The 11,525-nt window shown below is 40.1% G+C and overlaps 1 protein-coding gene across 1 annotated transcript; it reads right to left on the reverse strand.

Moving 5' to 3' along the window:
* Window positions 1–448: 448 nt before the first annotated feature.
* LOC139686463 (sphingomyelin phosphodiesterase 1-like) lies at window positions 449–11,269 on the reverse strand (the record flags this gene model as incomplete). The annotated part of the gene is made up of 3 exons (XM_071583647.1): window positions 449–697; window positions 8,095–8,292; window positions 11,010–11,269. Coding segments are annotated over 3 exons (707 nt in total), but the record flags the coding sequence as incomplete, so codon positions are not given.
* Between the last annotated feature and the right edge of the window lie 256 nt (window positions 11,270–11,525).

Here is an 11,525-nt window from a genome sequence, read left to right on the forward strand (position 1 = left end):
TTATCCAAGTTGTGTCGTGACAAAATCAAATACCAGGTATGTTCAACCAAAATGTTTCACTTATCCGCCGGTCACTTATCGATTTCCTTTACTTAAAAATAAAAATGTGTCAGGAAACATGAGGATCTTGAGAACAACTCCAATGATTGGTTAGCGTCAGGAATCGCGTCATTTGGGGTTCAACGTTGCCATCTTTATCGAATAATAATTCATCGTTCCTGTTATTCATCTGGTTTATGACGGGAGGTACAGTACGCCTCTGGAGATCCACCATGGGGCCTCGCGGCTTAACTCCCTTAACCTTGTGGGCTCACCCCCCCTTATCAAATCAAGATTTTGGATTGATTATCTGTTAAGAAAAATAAATCAGGGTTCTCTCGCAGTTAAACAACTATGGAACATACTAGTATTTTTGGAACAAGCCGGCAAGGGATTGAATGGTACGTACCCCGTGCACATGAGATGCGTGATCGAGGGCACTTTCCACGGTTCTCCACGGTATGTCGCACAAGCCGTAGTCTCCCCAGTGGCCGGCGACTTTAGCAGGGCTGGTCTCGGGCGTACTCTCGGCTCGACAGCACAGAGGATCCGGGCAGTTGCTGACGCTCCCCTCGAGGTACTGAGGGTCCCAGTGGATGTCGGTGAGGTGGATCACTTTGAACGGTCCCGAACTCAGTACATCGTTCCGAGCCACCTGCTAATGAGGAAGCAGTTTGAAAAGAAAACGTTAATGAAAAAAACTACACCAGCATGCACTTAAGTTGTACGCTCAGGCATGAATTATTGAAATGATAGAATAGAATCTTGTGTTTGGAAACAAGTATGTGCTGCAAAACTGAATATATACGAGGTGCCACAGGCTCTCCGTGCTTCAGTGTTGACAAAATTTCTGGAAAAGGAATTAAACTTGATTAAAGTTCAAATCCAAAAGTCTTACTTGATGAAAGGTATCGCTTATATCTCGAACCTTTCACTCTAACGGTTGACTTAGACCTAGCGCCCAAAGACTAATTTCTCTTATCCACTTAAAACTTATTTCAATGCCGGTATTACAGAATATCAGCCGTGACTCAGTATACTAGTTCTCATGCCCATTTATTACCATGAAATTCAAATTTGGCAGAAATGTAATAGGGCATAATATACCAGATACGCAAAAGAGGAAGTTCTCGCGATGCGTAAAGACAATAATCGGTAGAGACCGCTCGGAACCCACTTACCCATTCGGAACCCACTTACAGGTACACCTGTATACTCGATAAAATATCTTGAATGATACATTATAAGAATGATAGAATGCCTCCACACATTATTCCTACTTGCAGCCCCAGCATGAATTATTAAATTAACGTGCATTGAATGAAACTTGCATTCAATCAAAGAGTATCTGTCTCGTATCCAGGTTATTCCGGAAGATATGAGACTTTTAGACCAGATTAGAAATGTTAATTATCATCAATAAATATCTATGCATATATATTGATATATTTTAATATTATTTGTATATATAATTTAATAAATTGATTATATATATGTATATATAATTCAATAAATTGATAATATATATGTATGTATATATATGTACTCTCAAAAAATTACAGGAATGTATGAAATCCATTATATGAGTCAGTGTCATTTAGTATGAGCTATCAATGCTCTGGCGGGAATCTAAAATATAGAAAGACGTTTGACGAGTTTCCGATCTTTGATACGGACGGCCCAAATGTAGTATTTTAACTGGCGTACTGTCTTAAGGATTATGCAAAAAGTTAAAACGAAATTTTTAAATAAACTGAACGGGGCCATCTTCGTTTAACCATACAATCGTTCCTTGAAGAGTTGAAAATAAAATTTTTAAATTTTATCTTGGGAAAATTTATACCTTTTAAACAAACTCCGATATTAAGAATTAACTAAAAATAATCGCTTACTTAAATGCTTCCGTATCGGTGCGCAATTAAAAATAACGGGTAGGTATGAATCAATATTACCACTGAATTTCATGATTTCTCGCAGTAACAAAGTACATCCCTACTTACAGTCATTTTACTTAACCCACAATTTAATATTTGAAGGGATTTATAATACCGATACCGCCATTTTTTCCTCAAAGGACCCGCTGGAGGATCTACAATCTCACTGCCATCATAATCGAATTCAGGAGCTCAGAAACATTGGGTGCGTTGTAATTTGTATAAATATATGTTTTTAAAACGACCAAGATAGGCTTTTTGCCCAGCTTTTTTCTTCGATTTCGGTCCACTTTACGGTTGGATTATGTCCGATCTTGTTCCTAGCTCGCCTTCAAGTTGCCGACCATTCTAAACGCAACGCAAACGCAACGGCCGCCGTCCCCCAAAATAATAATCTCTGCCTTTCATCATAAGAACAAAAAAAAGCAATATATTTTAAATGGATCAGGTTGAGCAAAGTGTAATCATGTTTCAAAACATTCAAAATTCCTCATGGCCACCCATTTTCACGCTCTTACCGGCCGTGTACGTGCTCCATAATTGAACGTGCATTTATCTTCAAATATCATATATCTTCAAATATCATGAGGAGAAATAAAATTAAAGACTCTTAATTTCTTATTCTATTTATTTCATTCGTGTATTTTTTAAATAAGCTGTACGAAGTTTTTCTCCGTAAGATACCGGAACTTAAGATTTGGCGTGATGCCATTACGCCTAATTTCACGTGTGACTATTATGGATTTAATCAAAATTTCAAACCGAGCGTCACTTATTTTCGAACTTTTAAATATACGACGTCAGAAGTCAACGCACACGTGTGTAGTGAAAATCTTTGCGGATGCAAAAGTGCTGTAGAAATATGCGATTTACAACGCGTGAAATTGAAAGGAAAAGGTGCGTGGCAATCACTCTGTGATCAGGAACAACTTTAAATGATTAGGCCCCCGGGTTGGACACGTTTTTACAGGAAATCAATTTTCCGAACGGTCTTCCTCCATGGTATCGTTTTCCGGAAGCGTCACTCTCGGGCGCGCCGAAAGTGTGTGCGCTCTGTAATCATTTTCCAGATCCATCGCTTTTCGAAAAAAAATCCGCTCTTCTTAAAAACATCAGTTAAACAGGTTTTTTTTATTTATCTCTTGCCGTAAATCTTCGTCATAGAGGCGTTGACGCGAGACGGAATTGATTCACATCTACACCATATCCAGAAGGTCATCACAAGGGCTCGAGGCGTGGGGTTTTGGGACACCGGCCTTCAATTAATAATCTCAATTAAATTCTCATATAAGAAGCTAAGGCGGGGCCGAACCTTCATAGCAGGATAGAGACATGGACCAAAGGGTATTGGACTCAAAAAGCTTGGTGATGTCTTCGGATTCCCAAAACGGAATCGCGTCTGTGTGAGTTTTTGAATGCATGAGATGGCAAAGAATGGATGAGGATAACAATCTTCCTGGTAAATGCGAATTATCTTCCCCTCAACTGTCCTGAATGTGTAATTTTCACACGCCGTGCCGCTGGGCTAAGGACATGATGAACTCAATATTCACTCAAGAAACTAAGAATCAAATAAAATGTCTATTCCCCAAAGACCAAGAGTCCTTCGGGAACAGGACGGTACTTGATAAAAAAAACAATGGAGATTTACTCATTCGCATGATATTAAACTCGTAAGCACAAGACGTATAGTTCTCTCTTTATTTCATTTTACATTATTAATCTCAGATGCTTCATAAATTCTAATCATCATAATACGTAATATAATATTATAACTTATGCATAAAAAATTGCATCAAGTAATGAATCAGTCCTTTTAAATTCAGTTTTCACATTCATCGACAAATTCAATCGCTATTTAACGTGGAGGTTGTCAATAGGTCGCTGCTATGCATAATTCTTACTGCTGGCTATTGACCCCGGTAACCGTGTCAATGCCATATTTTGGTGATTTAACGAAAAATAAATCGTTGGCTTGGACTTAACTTGTGATTATAAAACTGATTTTTGGCTTTAACCAGAGATTGAAGTTTAACTGTGCATCGGCAGCATCCGAAAATTTGGCCCCAGTTGTGAACGCGAATGACGCGATCACCTGTGGACAAAATCTATCAGTGCGGTAGTCTTAACGCCTGTATTTAATCTGAGTGAACCAGTCTGTTAACGTGATTAAGGTAATTTTTTCCGTAATTATTCCTTCGGCTTCAGAATCAAATTCGAGTGTCCTAATCCTTTCTTAAAGGTTCTGGCTGGATACTACCTTCTCGATTGAATTCTGACGTCCCATCCTCATTTTTATTAAGAGATGGTAAGAGCTCCTTTCTCCCGGAAAGAAAAATTTGTGACCAATCTTGCGTATCTCCTCCGGACACTGTCTAATATCGTTCTCAGACGGGTTAAATTTGCACGAGGCGAGTTCTGAATGTGAGTCGGCTAAATTGAAATACCATCTCACTTTTACTTTTCCATGATGTCGGGAGGTTGAAGCGTCAGTTGGAAATCATTTCACCGGTGCGTGTGCGTTGAAATTTGTACCGCGACGTTTATTGTCCATGAACTTAATTTTTGGGAACGGTGAAATGAAAATGATAGAATAATTGAAATACAGGAGGCTTGATCGTTCAATGAAACACTCTCCAAAACTTTTACAATGAGTTTAGAAGGGATCAAGCAGCACCTTGCGAATATTAATTTTTTTCCCATTGTCGATCGGGAGGAATATTACGACAATTTGGCCACGGGCAAGAATTATCAGTGGATATTCGACTTCCGGATGAATACTAATAGATTGATTCCCGATGGTTCTTTTCGGTTGTTCATTGCTGAGTTCGTACGATCAAGTACCCTAATTAGATATCCCGTTGCGAGCTGGGTTGTAATGTGATTCGGGTCGTGGAATCGCAATCAAACCCCGTGGATTCTGACCAAGACTCATTATAACTTTCTCTTTGCTCATGGCAACGAAATACGCCAGGTGGAAACTTGCCATTTTTCGTGGGGATTTTTGAAAATTTGCCGGTGGAGTTAAATGGAAAGGGTATCACGCAAAGCATATAGTTCAAGGAATTCGAACTGGCTGGTTTGGTCAGGTGGGTCATATGCCCGGAGGAATCTTTCGTTACTTCTAGGTTATGATATTATTTTTGAAATTGTCATTATGTATTAGGTAGATACTTCATTTTATGAATAAAATGAATTCAGTGAAGTTTTTAAACGTTTTGATTTCCCCCGACCAATGTTGCAACCTGTATAACAAAAGCCAAGCCTTGAAAATGAATTTTGTGTAAGTTAAAAACCTATATCGGGAAATAAAATGTTTTGCAAACTTTACCGAGTTTATTTTATTCGATATTTTTGCAGTTTTTTCTGCTCTTTCCGAATCAAGAAGACCGCATTAAGTAGGTTATTTTCAAAATAGGGAACTTGGAAATTTTAAAATTGTATTCACGTCTCACTCTTTGTACGGGAGATTCTTTTAGGGAATACTTGCATGAGCTTTTTTTCGCCTGTAATAATGGCAAACTTGTAGGTGAGGGAAAGAGCCAGACTTTAAAATATATCAGCCCTGGGAAGCAGGAAGTAAGGATAGACAGCTGGCGATTGGATGAATTTGATTGTAATACACCCGGGTTGCAGCTTTCCATGGGTATCCTCGAAGTTCCGGGGAATGTGTTCAATGAACGTTCGCTACGTGAATGTCGAGTATTTGCGTGCTTCGAGCAAAGGTGACGTGATTGATGGGAGGGGAGAATAAAGAAGTAGAGAAGCAGGGAAACCTGACGTCGAAAAATGTCTACTCTAACCAAGGGAGGCACAGACTTATATGCTGCTATCATACAGACGGTATGCTTGGAAAGAACGCAAGACTCTCCTATAGAGCAGAGATACCACCTCCGGGATACGAAAATCAAATGTCGTTTTCCCGTGACGTAGCCTAATACAACCATGGGATTTGTTTTCGTACTATTATTATTATTTAGTATTCTACCATTTAAGGTAGGTTTAACATTCCCTCAGACTGAACATAGCTACATTTCTTTAACTCGTCTAACAAGACACAATCTGACACCCAAAACTACATTAAACTGGTGTTCAATTGTACATACTTTCTACCTCCCTTTATTCCGTCCAACAAACATACCCTTTGCTTCCTTCTACCTCGTTTGCTAAACTTTCTCTCCTCATGAACAATCTTCAACATTCCACTCAAAATGCTTTACATCCATCTTTCCTCCCTTCTTTGGATTTCTTCCAAACAACCCTCTCTTGTCTCCTACTATTTCCAATACTTCTTCGTTTGTTTTCCTTTTCGTCAATTTTATCTTTTTCATCCCCCCCCCACAACATCTCCAAAGCCTCCAATCTGCGCCTACTATGTTGATTCAATGACGAAGTTTCCGAGCCGTACCAAAGCCGAGCCACGCTCCGTACCAAAGTTTTCACTTGTATTTTCTCAACAACCTTACTCATCCTATCATCAATTCCCTCCTCCTAGTGAAAGCTTCTTTGCTGAACGCAATTCTTCTTCTTATACCCCTACTACATCGACCATCTTGGGTCAAAACACTCCTAAGATCGGTAACTGTTACGCCTCACGGTTAACTATACAATGCTTGATCATTCGCCAATATAACTGACTTTTATTTCGTGGAAAAAAATGTAACGAACAGTGACATTTTGGAAAGCTGCATTACACATCACACAAACTGTCGAACAAACGAGAGATAAAATGTATGCTCAAGCAAATCGGTAAAATTGTAAATTTTCATCATAGTGTTTATTCTTCTTGTTTTATTCAATTACATTCACTGAATTGTTTTTTAAAACGTCGGGATTATGTTATGCGTATTTCGGATGCCCGATGCAAACAACGGTCCTTTGAGTCGAGAGACGTATTGGTGTAGGTCGCAGATCACCAAGAGGGTCCTTGCAGACGGTCCTTGCAGAGGACCGACAGCAGTGCGAAACGCGCCGTTGCGAGGGATGACTCACACATTAACTTAATCATATTCCAAATATTTGGGAGCAAACTCTGGAAAAATTCGGATATGAGAGTATAGGAATGAGTGGCCGTCCTTTAAAGGATCACATTTATGCTAGGTGACGTGTCTGTACATAATACTTTCATTAATCTAGAGAAATGTGGTTTTGTTCATGCTTTGTCATCACACAGTAACACAAGTCGTTGTTGCTGTCGTCATCACAGTACTTGCCAGAAGTACTCTTACGATTTTATTACGTTTATTATGAAATAAATCCCGGTTTGTATGAGTCGAAGATATGTTTCCTTAGAAGCCTCGGATATCACTTTCGAACTTTCGTCTACTTTAATTACGGGGAGGTATGAGATGGCTTAGCGTTTTAAGGTCTTCTAATTTTTTACTGAAACTATAAAGTTGAACTTTCTGTTACTTTTCAACATAAACTCTCTGCATACGTACACTTATTTCATGACGTCGACGCCAGAATTTCATGGCCACCGAGAAAGTTACTGTCGGGGTTCCTTTTGCCCGCTGGAAAATTTCTGATGGACCGCGTCCAATGCTTCGAACTTAAGCGTATTTTCCCATCTATAACATATTTACGCCTGCCTCACTCAATTGACGATCAATTTCGATGGGTGTTAAAAACATGCTAGTGGAGAAAAGGTTGACTACACGCTGTTCCTGTTCACTAAACGACGACGTTTTCAGTATTGAAAACGCTTCTGACTCCCGCGGCAGCTATACGAACCCTGCGCGCTGTACATTGCGGCACTCTATGTGTTGTATTCATAATGAGTGCTTCCTTATTTTAAGCTCGAACATATCTAGCTATCAACTCTAGTTCCGAGAAATAAATAAGGATACCTTAGAACGTGAATGCACCTTGTAATGCTGTTCAAGAGCAAAAGGGGAAAATACCAAGGTTACAGAAGTAAGATATGTGCTGGCGATGCCGGCGGATGCCGATCAACTGGAGAAATAATCGCACCAAAGTTCCTGACACCTGAAAAGAAATTGCAGGGTCGGGATATCTAAAGCCAGGAGGCCATCATGGTGACAGCGCACTGGATTGGTTAAAGAAATTGGGTAGATTGCGGACGTATAAATTGGTTTTTCCCTTTTCCCTCTCCACTCACCCTGCTGGACACCATCTTCCTCGACCTTATCTTCCCCCGTCCTCGGTATGACCTCGCCGCCCGGGGTGGGGCAGGTAGATTGACTGACCAGTCGAGCCTTGGGTCCATGACGTTGCACGGGTACCCCTGCAGCACGATGGAGCACACCATGGGAGCGTCCACGTTGGGCCTGGTGCGGAGTATGTACACGAATTCCGGCTGTCGGAAAGAAAGAGGAGATGTCAATCGCGGAGGGTCTGGTGGAGGGAGGTCCTTGGCCCGCTTCCCGAAGCCACTCGTAATATTCACGCGCTTAATGCGCGGCCGGCCGAGGGGAGAGATTCGGGAGGAAAAAATCATTGCTTTTTAAATGAAGTTCTTAGGTGATGGGGACTGTGATGAAGCAAGTGTCGAGTCATTCTGTGCCCATGAGTCGGACATCTGAAATTATCATTTCTGCTCATTTGATGGCTTCAAAGTAGGAGAGTATTTTTTTCGTACAATCGAGGGGTGTACTTCTTTTGGACAAAATGTTTTTCTCCAGACAATTTGGGAGATGGATTAGAGGGCAATTAAAATGTGAACATTTACCATTCGCCTTGGTATACATGTATGTACATTATTATTCCGGAAATTAAGTTAGCAGTCACTTGCCCTGGATACATACACGAGACGAAGTGTACAGTGCACACTCTAATGGGATCCACATTTGTAACTAGTTACTTCGGTACACATCCACACCCTGAAACATGGATACCAATACTGTGGTTTGTTCGACCATTTTTTCCATGAGTTACTACTTCCATACTAAATGGGGGACTTAGAAGATCTTTTGAAAATATGTGGAATCGAAGGGATGTAAGGCCGCATACACACATGAAGGATTTTAAAAGAATTGCGGAAGATGCTGCGATAGTAACTCTAGCGGAGTCATCCACTAATGTGCATTAAAATAAAACCATTTCAAAGTCTGAAAATTTTTCGCCTTGACCGGGATCGAACCCGGATATCTGGCCAAGTACTTCAGCCAATTACTCTACCTATTACACTGAAATTTTAGGGGCTTTAAAGGAACTTGAGGAAAGGAACTTTAGAGGAAATTGTTATGACAAAATACTGTACACACAATGCCACAATCTTATTCGTTGCCGTGAGCACTGCAGGCATTTCAGATACTGTCGTCAAGGGATCCGGGCTCGATTCCCTGTCAAGGTGAATGAATTTTACACTTTGAAATGGTTGAGTTTCCACTAGAATTTTGTTTAGCTTCATAGATCACGTGTTTTGTGCTTATTTTCCCTCCGAAAATTTTTTGTTACCTTTACTTTAGTTTCAAAAATTCTATCACATCAAAAAAATCTAATTTACTACACGCTATCATTCGTATAGAAATTAAATTTATTTTAATTTTCATTTCAAACAAAATTATTTCTAACAAGTTGAAAAACTCAAACAATCAGTACTGACAAGAAGGTAACTTATGCAGTGAAGCATCAGTTACCTCCTTAGACCTTAGTAGTAAGTTAATGCGGAATGGACGAGTCACAATGGACGTACAGGACAAAATAATACAGCTGTGGAAAGCGTTGTCCCCAAAACTCTGTTAGTTTGTGCTTGATTTTTAGATGGTATTAAAAACTGCTGTCATGCCAGAATTTTCACTCTGCATAAACAAGAGTCGAAAAACAAGGAAGTGTTATGTGAAACGCCAAGTGCAGATGGAGCGTGGCATTATGAGGACCAGAAACGGACGATCAGGAGGTTAGAAGCTTTCATAGCGTTACGCTAGAGAATATCCTTGAATATTAGGAGGACGGGAAAATTGGGAAATGAATAGGGGCACAAAATACTAGGTCAAGAGAAACTATGGTGGAACACAATGGGCAACATAAGAAACGGATGGATTAACTCAACGTGAGTGACAGTGATTTCGTAAAGAATTTCTTGGACGAAATAAATGATAACGAGGCTCACGAGGGTAATGAAGGGGCGCAAGGACTGAAAGTCGGTAAAAATGAGAGAAAATAGAGTGAAAAGGCAGTAAATGAATTAACAGAAGGGAAGGTGAGCTGAAGATTACTGACATGCAGATTAAAAACATATGATGGTCATTCCATATATGATCTGGCAGAGATTGAGATTCGATCGAATCTTGTGAAAATTTCGTAATAGGTTAGTTTTCTCTAAATATATCTTTGATTGGTGAAAATATTGTTTAATGTGTTTGTGAGATTGATAAAATACGATTTTAAGTGCCTCTGAAGTTATAAATTTGTTTCATGCAAGTTTTTTTACGTATTGTATGTAAATATTTACATTTATTATGTATAAATAAGGTTAGAATATTGATGGTGCACTTGGACGAGAGACGGCAGAGTTTAATATTTTTATGCACATCGAATACAGGTATAAGAGAGTTTTCCACTTCATCGAGGCATGGGAAGCTATTTCAATTGGACTAATTATCCGGTTTGATAATCGTGCCATCAATATATTAGTGTTCTAAAATTAATATTTGTTAAAAATTTTAAATGAGCGATCTATAATTATGGTTATGGTAAACGGTTTAGGTATAGCATCTTCTCCTTGAGCAGTATTACTGCTCTCCTGAATTTTCAGGTAAAACACGGAAAAATGAATCCCCAACAAATTGAGAATAAAGTAATTGATCTCGAGCTTCTCCAGTTGTAATTTTGTGCTTAAAAACGTCTCTGTGAAAAAAAAAGTTCTCTGTGACTATTCCAATCCGAAGATCGGTTCTTAAATGATATAATTTAGAGTACTTCGTTTAAACTTACGTTAATATTAAATATACTGTAAATGTACGTACTCATAAGAAACGGACCATTTGTGGAAAGGTAGCAGAGCTGGCAATAGTAGTTATTACACTCACCCTCCTTCATAACTTCGAGGGTCAATGAGGAGGGCACACTCACCACGTACTGCTCCATGATCGCGTCGCAGACCTTGTCCGACTGGAAGCGGAGGGTGCGGCAGGCGAAGGACGCCGCCCGCTTGATGCTGTCGTTGCTCTGTCGCAGCGTCACCATGGTGCGGAGACCCGTGAAGGCGGCCCTGCAGCCAACACAAGTGAAACCCTCCAGGATGCTCCGCTTGGCCCGCGTCTTGATCCCCTCCTGATCCCCCCAGCCGAAGATGGCTCTCTTGGCGCGGTCGGAGTGACCGCCGCCCGCCACTGTGGAAATAGAGAAATGGGAAACGGCTCGGTTAATTCACGTCGTGGCGAAGTGATAAGGGTTTTCGTTTGCGTCGCCTACAATTCTCGCGACTCGCAAGACGTAGCCATTCTCGAAGGGAAACTATTTTAGTGGAAATGGACACATAGCTCGTTTTACCCAAGAAGTGTTGCCACCAACTTTAATTATTACGACTCTGGTTCCAAAATAATTCACCCTCTAAATTTCAGGCATAGTTAACGCCGAATTATTTTC

This window comes from Hetaerina americana, unplaced genomic scaffold (genome assembly GCF_022747635.1).
Source record: "Hetaerina americana unplaced genomic scaffold, ioHetAmer1.1.p SCAF_1409, whole genome shotgun sequence".
NCBI lineage: Eukaryota > Metazoa > Arthropoda > Insecta > Odonata > Calopterygidae > Hetaerina > Hetaerina americana.